Here is a 16,628-nt window from a genome sequence, read left to right as displayed (position 1 = left end):
GCGAGCATGTCGCCCCCAGGCGAGCCCGCATCGAATCTTATACATAGAAGTAGGGGAGAAAAATGTCAAATTCGTGCGCGCCAAAATAGCAGGGTTGCGCACCCATACAATTGACATGATATGTTGAATGTGATGCCGTGCGATGGCGTTGCTGAACTGAAGATTGACTTCGCTCGAAGCTGACAGGGTCTGATCTTATGTAAAAAATCACGTAGATTCCAAAAATGGCTTTGTGATTGAAGTTTACGTGATGTTCTCAACAACCATCGGATCATGATTGAATATGAAATGGACCGTATGTCAGAATCATTACTGTTGTGACATTTTTTTGTGTCACTTAGTTACTTGAATTCATTATGTCAACCATATGTTCATTTTGTACTCGGATGCAAACTCAATATGGCGTCTGTTGAAAACCCTAGAACAAACTGCATAGACGAAATCCTTTTTTGATCCGTCTACGGTATTCATCACAGCAATTTTAAGGTAAATAATTGCTCATTAGTTTAATCAACAGTTATGAAGTCTAGCTGATTTCTATTATACTTTCAGATCTAATATTAGTACCTAGCATAAGTATAGTTCATGAGCAAAGGTAGCAAATGTTATTGACTCTACGAAACCAACTCTCAACATTTTATTTGCATGACAAATCGGAATCACGCGAATTCTGTGCATCAAAAATACGAAACTGAAACACAATTCAATTTTTCTTTTCTACAGTTCAAAAGGCAAGTCCTCTAGATTGTGTTCAAGCACATCAATCTTCTACATGCATCTCAACCTGTAGAATGTGTCTTGTGGACGTGCGTGGAGTATACTGATGCCAGGTCTTTACTGAAGGACTCCCTCAGGGCCCGAAATAGACCACCTGATGTACCTGTTCGAGATGTGTTGGCAAATCGGGATATTTCATATATGATGCTCATATACAAGTACACTAAGGTCTTTTTTATACGGTTTTTTATGCGACTTCTTTATGCGAATTTTCAGAGTTATGCGGTTTTTTTTATGCGAAGTTTCAGAGTTATGCGGTTTTTTATGCGAATTTGAAGAGTTATGCGGTTTCCTTTTTGCGGTTTTTTATGCGAAGTTTCAGAGCTATGCGGTTTTTTTATGCGAAGTTTCAGTGTTATGCTGTTTTTTATGCGAATTTTCAGAGTTATGCGGTTTTTTTATGCGGTACGTAAATTCGCATAAAAAAAGACTTCAGTGTATGTTATGTGCAACGTCCACAAGTACATGAGATCGTTTCGTAGAATGTCATAACTAACTATATATTTTACTATAATTAAAGCAATAAACTAAATTACGATATATTAAACCCAACTCTTCTTATATTTATTTCTAAGAATCATAGGGAAAAATATTTCCCATGAAATTATAGTAAACTTTTTCACATTGCTATGTTTTTCTGGTAATATTCTCTTAATTTACACCCCATATAGCTAAAATATTGTCTTGTACTGACATATTTCGTCCTGCACATTTTATGGTTGTGAAAGGGTTAAAATGTATTGTACATTAAACGGATTTGCGCCTTTCTTTGCTTTTCATTTGTTTTTTTTTTTTAATTATCCATTTTTTGTTCAGAGCGCATCACAAAAATTTTACTAAATTTTTTTATAAGTTGTCACAATTTTTTTTGCAGCAGTCCCTTGCTTCAGTTCTACACTGGACCCATGATAAGATTTGCTTCTACGAGCTTCTATTTTAAATCAACACACAGACGTTCCTAGGCTATAGTGCCCACTTGGTCACTGTTTTTTTGTGCAGATTTAAATAGATTATATAAAACTATTGTTATAATGTGTGTTACATATTTGTGTCTTATGGATTTAGTTGTAGTTTTTATGTAATGTATATTGTACATAGATACATGTATACATACACATATACACACATATACACACACATACATACATACACACATATACATGTATTCCATACATGTATTCCATAAGCAAACATCGTAATATTAAGTTACTATTTCTATACTAACAGATTCTAACTAGGGTTAATGTACCAATAGTCATCTCATTAGTAGAGTCACCATGTTATTTTACCGATAACTCGACTTTCAATCAATGAATTGTGATAAAATCGAATACCTTACTTCGGTTATGCGAAGCAATACTGCAGAAAAAGTAGTTCGAAAATTGTTCAATACTGCTTTTATAGCGACGCGAAAACTGGAAGCAAATGCTCCTGATTTCATTTTACTCTTGAAGACAATTTATCGTACATATACAACAGATTTCAGTCTAACTAATGGTTTTCGTTTATGAGATGACTAATGAAGGTTAGATAAAGGGTGTACCGTTCTCGGTGTGCCTTTTACAGCAGGATACGTGACTGGTTACCCTACTTGTATCTCTATTATTGGTCGATCGTTAGTCCTGAGCTGAAACGGTGGCCAACGACACAACCTCACAAAATAAATTGAATGAACACATCGTGTGGCAGCCAGGGTTGCGAACGGTACTGAAAATGACACGAAACAGCAGACAGTCAAACCGCACAAATAACAGCAGTCGTCGATTGTACTTCGCCGTGACTGTAGCAGATGAAAAATGTCATAAGTCTCATGACATTTTCTCTCGTGAATGTCGCCGTTTGCTCTCATCGACAGCTGTTCTACTCCTTTCAATCTGAAAATGGCTAGCCACAATAAACAGTCGCTCCTTCCAAATTCAACAACTTTCGAGAGACAGTCGCCAACAAGGTTCAACTTTGAAACTCGTTTTATGTCGATTCTCATGAGCTGTAGGGGGGCATGCACAAAAAAGTCTTGCTTCCCAGTGCTGAGGGTTTTTTGCTGTATACTTACGTGTTTTGTTTCTCTGTTCTCCCGTTGGAAGGAAGCGGTTCAGTGAAAAAAGCAAAGTAAATGCTTTGACTTCCAGAATTTGGATGATGGGTTCGCTTTGGCAATTCGGGTGATTTTGTTTTATTTTCAGTTGGTTGATTCACTTCAAGGCACTTTTTCCATTAAACCCCGTTTAGCATGAACCAGAATTGTAAAGTAATAGGAGCTCAAAATTTATTGTCTCTGCTGTAAGATTTCTTGCCTTTGTGTCATACTAGAAAGGCAAAAGCTGCGCTCCTGATACTTCGTGTATTTAAGTAAATAGTTGTAACATTTTTGAAACATCTGCAGAAACTAGCTTTGTGATTGAATTTTTTCAAAGCCGAAATTGAACCTGTAATGAAAACACCGCCGTTCGCATTCAATTTATCGCAACAGATCGGTCACAGCGAATATGACAGTGCCGTTATGAAAATGTCATGACATTTTCAACTCGTGACATTGTCGAAACCCGTGACCGAAAATGAACAAAGCAGCTACTTATCCAGTATCAGACCCTGTCAGCTTGGAGCGAAGTCAATCTTCAGTTCAGCAACGCCATCGCACGGCATCTTATTCTACATATCATATCAATTGTATGGGTGCGCAACCCTGCTGTTTTGGCGCGCACGAATTTGACATTTCTCTCCCCTACTTCTATGTACGTGATTCGATGCGGACTCGCCTGAGGGCGCCATGGTCGCAAAAAAGGATGTTGCCAATGATTTGTTCGGGAAATGTGAGAGCTGGATATCTTGTTAATATGATGTCTTTGCTACTATTGAACGTAGCAGCTGCGCATATCGTTGGCAGTGACTATCTTATTCTAAACTCGAGCATCAAAATTTGATGATTAGTTGAAGTCTTTTGAAAATTTCTTGCCATCAGCAAATCAAATTCTTTTGTTATATCATCTAAATGTGGAATATTCAAAAACGTCAAAACTTGTAAATAACATGCAACTGATTCCTCTATTTTTCCCAGTGAATTGATCTTCGGTGAAACGATTCACTCATCCCTGACATCGACTTCTACTTACATATTTACTCTGCTGAGTATTCTTCTGTGCCATATGATGTACAAACGCTATGGGCTGATGGCATAATACGTCACCTCCGTCTGTCCCGATGACGTGATTCGAGAGCCAATCGTTGGCACTCATATCGGTAGCTTCAGCTGCAATAGTGTAAAGTGGACATAGTCGGACCCCGATTTCCCGAGTTTGATGTAAAGTTAGAGCACATCGGTCAATTGCGTACACATCATCGAAAACTAGCGCAATTACGGGGAAATGAATATTCCAGCAGGCCGCCGTCACTTTACTACGGGCGTTCAGGTTACAAACTTCTACCGGAAGATAACCGGTGTGTAGATCGTAGACTTGAATTTTCCTATCTGCATTACATACTAAAAGATACCGACTTTCTTCCGTATAGTGTATGTCCAGGGCTGTGATGCAGGAATCCGGTGTGTACACTCGATGAACAGGACATAAATATGGACATCCGTCTTTTACACCGGTGAGGAGTGGTGATTTTGAACTAAGATTCCATACCGCTACTGTACCGTTAGAATATCCGGCAGCAATGATCGTATGATATTTACTTTTCGACCACGATAGTTTAACCACGGTATGACCTTCATATTGGGAATCGGCACTATTGATCGCCGTCAAAGTTAAGCGTAGCACTGGTTTCAATTGTATTATTCGATAGTTGTTCGAAATCAGATCACCGTAGTTTTTTATTAATGAAAAAATGTACACATCGCCATCGGAACCAGTAGCTGCTAGTAATCCTAGACGATTGTACTCATCGCCGGCTTCTACAGAGTTAGAACATCCGCTAGGACAAAATTTCAAGCTCCACACTGGACCAAAATTGCACGCTATGGAATACATTAGCTCCGGATTTGAGTTTTCCGCCTTATGCGATAGGCTGCAAAGAACATTGCATTGATTCTCCGAAAGTTGTTTTTTTTCTTTTGACAATTACCTGCTGTTGTTCAAATATCCTACGTCCCAGATCTGTATAAGGCACTTGCGCGGTGTAATACGATTCGCTAGGTGAAACTCGTCGAAATCATTTTTGCAGGCCACTGCCAAAATTTGTCGTTCGGCACGATCGCGTCCATCGACCACGGGCAACCAATCCAACGCTATCACTGGTCCTCCAACGAAGAACAACGAATCTGTTCCACGGACCTGACCACTGAACGTATCCAACTGTTGCCACTTATCGGTGTAATCGTTCACTTGAATTGGTGCATTGTATAGGTTAGTATTACGCATGGTGAACCTCAAAGATTTAGCGCACTTTGGAATGTAATCTGTAATCCAGTCCGACGGAAATAACCGAACATCTAAATCAGGTCGTAGATCCGAAAACAACATACTGCGGGAGTAATTTTGCTGGCGGAATTCCTCTGTCCATGTTCGTGACGTAACAAAGAATTCTTTTTTCGACAAGCGTAGCTCAAGTAATTCATCCAATACCACTGAAAAAAAATGAATCGAATGTTACTGATTTTTGTCTCTCTGAGTCCAAAAATACAGCTACTTACTTTCTCGGTAGACATCGCTTTCTTCGTTGAACAAATCTCTCCCAGACAGCGTCACTGCTTTGGATTTATGAGTTCCTTTGGGCTTGGGACGTTTTTTAGATTTCTTCACTAGTTCAGTCCCATTCTCATCTTCTGTCACTCTTTCACCATCAGCTATATCATTCTCGTCTTCCGACGATTCCGAACTGATCTTCGCATCCGTGCCACTACTATCAAGTGGGTTCATTGAATCATCTCTGTGCTTCAGATTTATATGCTTCATCAATTGCTGCATCTTGTTCGCTTGATATTGGCAGTTTTTACACTCGTATCGTTCGCTGGTTGACGTACACAGCAGGTGATGCTGGTGCATTTCCGTTTCTGTGTTTCCGGTGAAATCACAGTCCTTAAACACACACGAAGCCTTCTGGGTCTTGCGAAATTCAACGTCCCAGGTTGCTTTGCATCCCTCGGTAACGGCAGATTTCGTCACATGAACAATTTGATTACCGCAAGTAATATATTGAATCTTCCTTTCGGCTCTAGAATGATCAATTTTTCAAATTAAATATACTGGTGAATATCGGCTCCGAGGGGCCCTTACACGAGACAATAATATTCGCCCTTATTCTTAATAACGACATATTAATTATTCGATCGAATGTGGTTCGATCGAATCATAGCTACCTTTGATTTTGCTAGCGTTATGGGGAATACAAATGAAATACGAGGGAAAAAACGATACGACGTTATTCAGAATAAGGGCGAATATTCGCCCTTATTCTTAATAACGACATATTGATTATTCGATCAAATGTGGTTCGATCGAATCATAGCTACCTTTGATTTTGCTAGCGTTATGGGGAATACAAATGAAATACGAGGGAAAAAACGATACGACGTTATTCAGAATAAGGGCGATTGTCAATCCTTAATCAGTACGTCATTTCCATTTGAATGCGCACGACCGTTTTACATCACGCTATCATTAGTATTGTCAAAATCACGATCACACTATCAGCTGAGCAAAAATCGCACCGGCTTAAGAAACGTGAGCACAACGAGAGAATGCTTGCAAAAAAGAGAACTGTTTTGCTGCGAAAGAAGCTTCTTTGCGACGATTATGATCAACGACCGGGACGGCAATTTGTTGACCGTTCAAATATCAGTGGTTGTCAGGTGGTTGAACCAGCAACCGAGAGAAAAGAGCGCGAACGGAATGAGGATTGAGGGTAATAGACCACGCTAGACGAAAAACGAAAAACGGTTAGACAGCTAAAAACGGAAAGGACACGGGGAGGGGGAAGGACGGGATACCAGCCAAACTAATCGGAATGAACTGGAAAGGAGAGGTAATACCTTTGCTCTGTCTCACATGCCCTATCTACAAAAAGGCCATATCGAGACATACTACTCCTATATTCTAAAGTTCTGTTCAGCAAACTGCCTCCTTTGGCAGAATCCTTTGTCGCCGAGTACAATGAATGCGGTTTTCGAGAAGGACGTTCAACGACGGACCGAGATGTTCACTTTGCGACACAAATTGCGGACTCATCACCTGCTTGTATATTTCAATGCAGCGTAGAACTCAGTGAAACGAAACGAGTTGTAGCAGTTCTATTAGAACATGGCTTTCCGACAAAGCTGATTAGACTGATTCGTGCGACGCTCGTTCAAGATAGCTGGGATGATATACGATTCATTCGTGACGTGAGGTGATGTCAAATCAGGACGCCGCTTGACATTTTAGGACATTTGGGTTAGCTTTCGTTCATGAGTTTCTATATTTTCGCCAAGCACCTTGAATTAAAAACACTACCGAGTGGTATAAATAAACTTTATTTTGTTGCTGTTGTTTAAGTCTCAACGAGTTTTGAAGTATAACAACTACAACGAGAACCAATATTGAAATTTTATAGTGCAAGTAAAAGGGATAAAATTACGAATATACGTTGGAAAATTATCAATTCGATTAAATCTCATTAAAAAAGAAGCGATGTTGACAGATATTTTTTAAGCTTTTAGGTCAATTCATGCTAAAAGACTTGAAAGCAAAACGATTCAAACAACATTCAATTTTGATCAGCCTACTTTCCAATGGAAAATAAGATCCTACCATTCGAAAGCCATAAGTTCACTCATTGACTAAAACATTGTTGTTAACCAAAGAACCAGATCACTTAGACAAAACAATGCACATACCACACGCATCGTTGAATTTCCGGTAATTAGATCCATAGTTATATATACACTCCAAACAATGGTAGGAAAATTAGGTTAAACTAGTTTCCTCAAATAAAACTGCTGTCCGACGAGGGATGCATCCTGGTAACCTTACAGTTGTTCCTATCGGAAGATGTGACACACACAAAAAAATACTTTCAACGTGAGAGGAACTACAGTGATTTCGTTGTAAGAGAACACACTCTTCTTACGAAATAAGCTATGTTGATAAAAGGTGCGATAAAAGGAACAGCAAGCAGAAGAAATACGTACTATGTAGTCGGAGTGGGTCTCGGCTCATTCGAATGGCGATGTTTGAGTGCTATATGGTTCAGACATCTTAAATTGAATAAATATTAATAATACTAATCTTAAGTTGAAATCTACTAGGGCTTTTATTTAGTAGTAAATCAAGACAGGACAAGTTCAACACCAAATTTGTCTTGGAATTTTTAGGATGAGAGTAATTATAGAACATAGGATTTCGCTCGGAGACAAACATACAATTGTTCATTCTCGAAGATCATTCAACTAGACCGAGAGTTGTTCATACAGGAAGGTTCGTTGGAAAAATAAATTAATAAATACACATGAATTTAAATAGACATAAATCCATCGTTTTTTTTTGTCGTATTAGTAGCTTATAATTAAATGGTCGTCACTTAAGACAATACCATACTTTCTATAGGCTGCTTAGAGATTAAAAAGCAAAAAAATATATTTAAAAACAACATTTCATTAAAAATATACTGTTATAGCTCAGGTATTGCAAATTAGACGCCTATTAGAAATAAGTTGTCTTTTCCATTTTTGTAGAATATTCGCATAATTTTATTTCGTGATCGGCTGCACTTGAACGATGAATCCTGATCATTTTCTCATCCTACTAACATCAGTTCTCTCCTGTGACACTGTTATGCAGAGAATTCCTCGGACACTAGTAGGAATAAGAGGCGAACTAACATTGCTGTGACTTGCATTGGAGTGACCATCTGCGTTATTGTATATGTTATAATCTAAGTTGGTCGTAAAATGGTGAGTCGTCACTCACAAGTCTCTATCTCATGCCACCACGTGTGTATTATGATGACCGGTTGGGTGCTACCGCCTTACGCGGTAGTAACCAAGCTCCGGCGAGACAGGGGATTAGGACAGGCTTAACGAGAACAGCTATCGAGTATCTAGGACGATCTCGATTCCCTTCGACTCTCGAAGAGACGGCAAGATGATAGACTCTCCTGTTTCTTGTTTGGAAGGTGCGATTCGAAGAACAATAATCGTCAAGATAGGTTAGATCTTCCGTACTGCTTTTCGGCTTAACTGACGACGTTGACATTGTGACACGAAACTTTCAGAAGACGATGGAAACAAACATTCCAAAATTAGAAACATCGGCCTGATTATAAATGCGTCGAAAACAAAGTACATGAAAGGAAGAGACTCTATTAAAGAAACACTAAGTGAATTTGGAGTCATTGGTGACCGCCGATAATGGTACCAGCAGAGAAATTCAAATGCGTATTTTAGCAGCGAATCGTGCGTACTTTGGACTCAAAAAAGCTCTTCGAGTAAAGTACGCCACCGCACGACATTGACCTTGCACAGAACGCTCGTACAGAGATGGACTGGGCATGTCATCAGGATGGTAATTGACAATGCTGATTATTGACAATAATATGATCACTTGTATGAGCCGCTAATGGATGACAAATGATACTTACTTGGTCGTCGCTTTCCGTTTCGTCCGTCCCCGTTGGTTCATTGGGTTTACGACAATGATCTGTTCTTCGGCTTCTGATTCGGCATTCTGATTCGCTTCTGCCCGTAGCTTTTCCTTTTGTATTTTCTTCAGCACGGGACAGTAACTTAGCAAATGGGCCGACAAACTCACTGCAAGCATTTTTCGTTTACAGTGTTCACACGATATCTTGCTAGCTTCAATTTGCTCGACAGTGAGACCACAAATTAGCTGGTGCGAAATTAGACCGACGGCAGATTTCTTCGAAATACCACATTTGTCGCACTTGAGCGACGCCAGTCGGCGACTTTTCATGAAACGGGTCACGATTTGTGCGGCACTAGCCTCATCCTGCAGATCCAGTGCCGGATCTATTCCGGTTCGGTAAGTCAGTCCATTGTGATGGGCATAATGGGCATTCCACTCGACTGCCATAATCTGTTGTTTACAGTTTGCGCACTCGAAATCCGTTACCAGTGCTTTTGATGAATTCAGACACTCATTGGAAACCTTATTATATCGAGACATTTTTTTACATTTTTGTTCCAGCTTGACTTGTCGATCAGCTTCCATTTCTTGTTTGGTACGGCGTTTCCGTTTTTTGACTGGTTGCGGAGTAGCGAAAACATGCTCGTTTGGTGTCGAGATAGCGAATGCCGCCGATTGCTGATCCGTCGTTCCGAATGGAGCTGTTGGAAAATGTTGTGTTTCGGAGGCGACCGATGTGTTAAAATCTTCAGTATGAACCACTTGGTTATTCTGTACGGTAACTATCGAAAGTATACGTCCCGATGGTTGTTGCTCTTGCTGGTTGGGTGTGGGACCAAACGCGTCGTATAGCATAGATTGCTCTGGATATTCCTGGATTTCCTCCGGTTCGGTTTTGATGATGAAGTCCGTATGCGATTCTTCGTGTGGATCATCTGCAGTTGAGGAAGTTTTATGAACACTTTTAAAAAGACGTCGGTTGGCATTGAGATCGCGAACGGTGCTTTTACGGGTGCTGGATCGCTTCTTACGAAGCACTTTCCGGCGTTTAGCTGACGGGACATTGTCTTCGTCTTCGGAGGATATCGGAATTGGAACGCGATTGGAAATAAACGGGGTAGATTTGGTTGACCGTTGCTCGGGTTCTGCTCGATTTTCGGCGCTAGCTTTACCCCCTGCTTCCACCACGTTTTCGTGACTCTCGGACTCCGTTGCGATGCGCTGACTATTCTCCGGTGATATTTGCTCTTGAGTCGTCGGGTTTTCCATTGCAACCGATTGGGATTCTATTGCTTGCCTTTGAACAGTTTCGTCCAGTTTAGAACTTTCCGAGAAAATAGACTTCGGCCGACTGCGTAGAACCCTGCCAGCAGGTTTCTCCTGTCGTTCAACGTGATCTTTTACCGAATCTTCAAAGAAAACAGATTTTTTACGAAGTTTTCCCTTCGATTGATTTGGATCAACATGTTTCGAAGATTGTGAAATGTTACTTTTAATTCCTATCACATTCATTGTTTTGATTTGATCAATAGACTTCATTTTGCTGCCCATTTCGATTGAATCAACAGCAAGATTTTCTTTTTCATTGGAATGACAGCCACTTCGAGTTTTATTGGATAGCTGATCCTGCACTTCTGCCGTCGGCGGAATGTTGTCAATATCACTGGGCAGGTCAGGAATTTCTGGTGTAGAGTTAGAGTCTGGTTTCGGGCAGACGTAAGCTGAATTCACCGCATTCGGAGTTGAAGATGTTTCTACACCCTCGAAATTTTCGCACCTTGTGGTATCGATTCTGTCCAATAAAACTCTCGCTATAAGTTGTGAAGATTCTTGTGCTCTTACAGGAGAATCCCAATCTCTCAAAATGTCCGTAAGCACATTATCTGAGGTTTTCATTGCTGCAACTGCTCGAGGAGGAGTCCTTGACACGGTGAGAGAATTATAACAATCATCATCTTGAGATAAAGCCATTTGTAAATCTGTTTCCAATACGCGTTGTTTGATTATCGAAACTGGCTTAGTATGCCTCTCTTCTGTAGTTCCTTCTAATGAAATACATTCAATGGATGCGTTGGCGGATGAATCAGGAATAGATAGATCACTTAAAGGTGATGAGGGTATTTTCTGCTGCTGCATATCTTCCTTTGTAATATGACAAGGAATGTCTATTTCCCTCGGCCTTGAACATTCACCCATTGCGTGTTTCGTTCCGTCATCCGCTGCTCCTTCCGAATCCCAATCGTTGACAATTTCTCGAATAAATGGTTTTACGTATTTTGTTGGTTCCTCTATGACACTTCCGGTAGCACCAGTCACAACAGTCTTCTCATTTTCATTCACAGTGATTGGTTTTACCCCCACAATAGGTTCTTGGCAGGAAGATGAATCATTTCTATCAGAAAATGAATCAGTAGACTCGCAAGCCGCAACCGGCGAAGACAATCGACGAACAGATTCTTCATTGGCTACATTCGTCGTATCGAACGTTGGAACAGGGCTAATCTTTCTTATTTTTGTACGTGAAACAAGAATAGGTTTTAGTTTTCGTTTGGGCATTCTAGAAGCAGTTGGTGTTACATTTGGCCTACCTTCGATTTCGGGAAAGGCATTTTTATCACAGATGAACTCTCCGGAAGCAGGAATTATTATTCGTTCGTGAAAAACAGTAGGCTTCAGAATAGAAGAAAAAGATGAAGAAGAAGCTGTTGTGACAGGATAATCAACGTTAGGTTGAACTTGCTGCTCTTGATTCGGAATTTGTGATTGTTCTCGATCTGTACGGAATGGTTTCAAAATCTCTGCAAAAATGTCGGTGTCAGATTCATCTTCCTCGATGTCAGATATTAACGAGTCGTTTGTTGATTCGTGCTGATCAAAAATTTCCATCTCTGATTTCTCTACCTTCTGTTCAACATTGTGTTTAGGTTCTTCTTGCGACTCTTCTTCGTCATCACAAGTTTCAACGGACTGTATTTGCTTTTGTTGTGCCGATAAAATCTCAGCTATCAACGTTTCGTGATTTACATGCTTCATAAGCAGATTCAGTAACTGTTTGTTACAGTCTTTCGCCTTCTTCTTCCGATGCTTCCGTTTCTTCTTTCTGCGTTTAACTTTCTTCACTTCCCGTTCCGGAGAATCTATCTTAAGTATTTCGCGTTCCTTCTGCACTATTGCAAGTATATCCCGCGCCAAATCCTCATCCGTTTTGTCCATCTCGCTGCAGCTGCTGAAAGAATCTCTATCCTGCTCATCCACCAGCAGTCGAGCTGTGGTGGCTTCCTGTGCTACTTCGGGTTTTATCTCGTCTTTTGTTTCACCTTTCGAAGTTTCGTCGATCCGTGGCAATTGATCGGTTCGTATTTCACAATCGGAATCGTCCACCACGAAAGTCTTTCGTCGAACGCTGATTTTAGGTGGCATTCCACTTTCATGCTTTACGACCGTTTCCTTCACTTCCTGACAGAGCCTATCCGATGGACCGGCAGTGACATCAAACTCGGTTATGATGAAGGTTTCTCGTTGCGGTCCAGCCGTAGTAACTGTCGTCGGGTCACTCGTGCTTGTACTTGGGGCCGTTGTTTCCGGGCTCATATTTCGTTCCAATTGTTCCATCGCGCTTCGGAATCGTTGAAACTCTCGCATTTCGTGTTTGATGGTAGACTGGGGGTAGCCATGAAAGATGTCATCGTACAGATGGTGGGTTTTGGAAGGACTTCTCAGATACAACGGTATATTCGGGCTGTTATGCGTTGAAACTGGTTGGACAGATGGTGCTGGTTGAGAGGTACTTTGCGATGAATGCACCGGCTTCGAAATGCTGATTTTAGTCAGATAAATTTTTTTCCCATGTCCATACACGAACTGCTTGATAGGATGACGTTGTGCTTGCGCGGGAAGTTTCGGTGCAGCTTGCACCCGCACCATTTGTACCGAGGATTGATTAAAGTCTTCCGGATGATAGACGACTCGCGCTCGTGGTGGTGGCTGCCGCGTATGCTGCGACGTAGGACGAAACGATAGTGGTACTACTTTTTGTTGCACAGCCGGTTTGAGTTGCGGCGTAGGGATGCTGACTGGTGCCGAAATCACCATAGCGTCGGCACGTTCTTTTTGAAATATTTTCGCACGCAATTTTTCCCGGAGTTTATTTTTAATTAGTTGAGAGCAAGCTGAGAAGTTTTTCAACTCCTGTCCCATATCTGGTGTTGACTGCGCGGAACTGTTAGAGCCTGTCTGTTTAGGACGGTCATTTTCTACCAAACTGCTGTCGATGATAATCTTCGGAATAACTCGAGCAGGTTGCTGTGACAGCGGTGTTGGCGGTGGCGACGGCTGTTGCTGATAATTATGATGATGATGAATGGACGAAGGAGTTCGATCAACTGGTTGAAAAGCGTGTCCCCGTGGAGAGATAGTTGGTACGACATGTCGCGTGGACGGATGCTGCTGATGTAACAGTTGATTTTGTTGTTGTTGTTGTTGTTGTTGATGTGGCCTAGGTCCGGAGAGAGTGTTTCTACTATCAGGAGGAATCATGAAACGTGGCGCAGGAACAATAAGTTGATTGTGTCCGCCGGGAAACTGGTGATTGTAAACTGAAGCTGGAGGAACCATCAGGCGATGTTGCGATGCTAGAGACGACGTATTAGGTGTTGCATTAGCTGATGGGGTCCTCGAGTGTACCAGTACAAACTGTGTGGGTTGAAGAATCGGACGATGACGTGGAATCTGTTGTTGCTGCGTATGATGTGATTGCTTATGACTGGCCGGATTTATAATCATTTGATGCGGATTGGCATACGCCCGGGTGTATAGTGTAACCGGTTGATTGAGGTACGAAGGGGCACGATGGTACGTTGCTGGTATCAGTTGCGGCTGAGATTGTAGGCGAGAATTGGGCCCTAACTGGGGTTGATGAGTTTTCATAACAGATGGAACTGGATGCTGATGTTGGTAATCTTCGTGCTGTTTTTGCAACGTTTGCTGATTACCCAGGCTAGGTTCCTGCTTATCAATACTCACTCCCTTTGCACAGCTTTTCTCTACTCGCAACGCTTCTCTCTCATCCAATTCATCTTTAGTCGGATTTGAGTTTACGTTAGAACCTACTCCATATGGCTTCACTAGACGTGATCCGAAACAATCACTCGTCGAACTTGGTTCCATCGACTTTTTGTTGGTAGAACCGGTTATGTTATGCGCATCCACCGATACGGTACTCTCGTCTTCAGTCCATTGATTTCGGTTCACGCTTTGTTCAACTATAGATCGCGACACCGACAACTCCGTATCCACCGTCTCAGAAACCATTCCCGCCTCCACCTTTGTAGTGTCGATTATCGGTACCGGCATTATAATTGGTGCATTGATAGCCGTACGAAAAGGCATCGGCAGAGGCAGGGATAACCTGCCGGACGGGATTGTTTCCGCTGATTTCCCCGCCAAAAGCTCCTCCAAGTTGTAGGATGCCGTCGGTAAAATGACCTGTGATAAAATATGAACTTTGCGATTCGGTTTCGTCGGTTGCCCTGTGTCTGTTGATTGTACTGTGGGGGAAACGGATGATCTAGATTTCTCCTCCGAAATCTCTTCCAATTCACGATGTGTTACATCTTTTCGATCGCGTTCCTGTTGCACTGCTGTACTCTCAAGTTTTAATGAATGAATCTCGATTGTTTCAGTAACATCCGGTTTAATTTCACCGGAAGCATCCTCATCTGTCTCTTTCGTCTTCTGCATTGTGACCGGCACAGTTTTCTGCAAAGCAGATAGTTTCGAAGTAGCAGCTCGATTCACCGATGCGACACTGCTGAGTAATTTGACGGCAACGTTCGGTGGTACTCGAGATATTCGTCGTATCGTTTGTGTTGGTTTTAGAGATAGCGTAGAGTTTTGGTTTTCAGCCGCTATCATCAAAGGCTGACATTTCTTATCATCCTTCGCTACACCACAATCTGAATTTATTTCCCGTTCCAAAACATTAGCATCATTGCTAGTATTTGATTCCGCTGGTAGAGGCGATATTCGACGAATTACGACGGGTTGTACGGACAGATCTTGACTAGTCTCTAACGACACTTCCTCAACTTTAGATGCACCAAGCACTGCATCTTTGACTGTGTTCTGATTCTTCTTCTTCGCCGAATTAACACAGTTCATTAATTTCATTGCCAAATTGGGAGGAAGCCTAGATATCCGTCGAATTTCTCTCACATGATGTTTTTGAACAACATTATCATCAGTTTTACTGATCTCAACAGCATCTTTCGGACCGGTTTCTTCAGGAACATTAACATCAACAGACTCCTGAACATCATCATTTTGCTTACTAATCTCAAACTTTTCAACAATAACATACTCTTTACTTCGAGATGAAGTCGTTGCAACCTTCTCTGGAGAGGTTACTGGAACATTATGCATCCAATTAGGATTGGATCGCAAGCGTTGCATTTGTAACATCCTCACCTCGGGAGGAATCTTAACAAATTTCGGGCTTATTCTAGTTTCTTCACATTTCACTGAACCTATACTTTGGCATGCATTATCGAACGATACATTTCTCGTGTCAGTTTCCTTTTCGATAACATTCTCTTGAATGTTCACAACATTTGCTGCAGTACCGTTCACGCTATCCTGATTTTCTGTTTTCGTAGTTTCGCTTCGATCTACTTCAATCCTAGGATTTTCTTCTTCATTATTGTCCTCCAAAATAATGGGCGCTTCCGGTGTCCGCTCCTGTGACAGGTCACTAACCGGTGTGCGTTCAATTGAACTACATTTTTTTAGAATAGATTTTGTCGGTCGACTCTGTGCAATATTTATCGAAACTTTTGGTTTTATTCTGCGGAATGCAGCGGGACGCATATCCACATCGGCAGCTGCTACTGAATCACCAGCAACGGATTTAGAACCACCGGTATCTGGTTCTGTAATATCTTCCACTTTCACTTTGGAAATATGATCAATAACATCACTTACAGCAGATAACGACGACGAAGATAATGCTACTACATTTGGACGCTGTTTTTCTTGTTGAGCAATTTTCTTCGCTATCGCAACAGGGATAGCTTTTTTCCGCCGAAACAAACTCTGCGTTGCAGGTTTGCTAGCATTGATTTCGCAACTGACATTTACGCAAGCGGTCGAAGGGGCAACGGCAGAGGCTTGTTCGTCAACCTCCGTAGTCAACGAAGTGGACAAATTCGGACCCGGAGAAGCTGTGGTAGGAGCAGGAGGCTTCGCTTTGGCTTTTTCTAGAAACGAAAAGGAGAAACAATAAAATATTTCTAG

The 16,628-nt window shown here is 41.5% G+C and overlaps 1 protein-coding gene across 1 annotated transcript in view; it reads right to left on the bottom strand.

Annotated features, from left to right (window-relative positions):
* LOC131439440 (uncharacterized) overlaps positions 1 to 16,628 on the bottom strand; it is a 43,542-nt gene that overhangs the window by 11,919 nt on the left and 14,995 nt on the right. The window contains exons 2-5 of the mRNA XM_058610440.1: positions 9,334 to 16,591; positions 5,411 to 5,931; positions 4,843 to 5,344; positions 3,888 to 4,785 (exon numbers count right to left, since the gene is read on the bottom strand). Coding sequence (XP_058466423.1) covers positions 3,888 to 4,785; positions 4,843 to 5,344; positions 5,411 to 5,931; positions 9,334 to 16,591 — 9,179 coding nt within the window. The remainder of the gene's footprint in view (positions 1 to 3,887; positions 4,786 to 4,842; positions 5,345 to 5,410; positions 5,932 to 9,333; positions 16,592 to 16,628) is intronic.

This window comes from Malaya genurostris, chromosome 3 (assembly GCF_030247185.1).
Source record: "Malaya genurostris strain Urasoe2022 chromosome 3, Malgen_1.1, whole genome shotgun sequence".
Classification (NCBI taxonomy): domain Eukaryota; kingdom Metazoa; phylum Arthropoda; class Insecta; order Diptera; family Culicidae; genus Malaya; species Malaya genurostris.
Note: the sequence above shows the minus strand (reverse complement) of the source record. Positions and strands in the feature narration are given on the sequence as shown.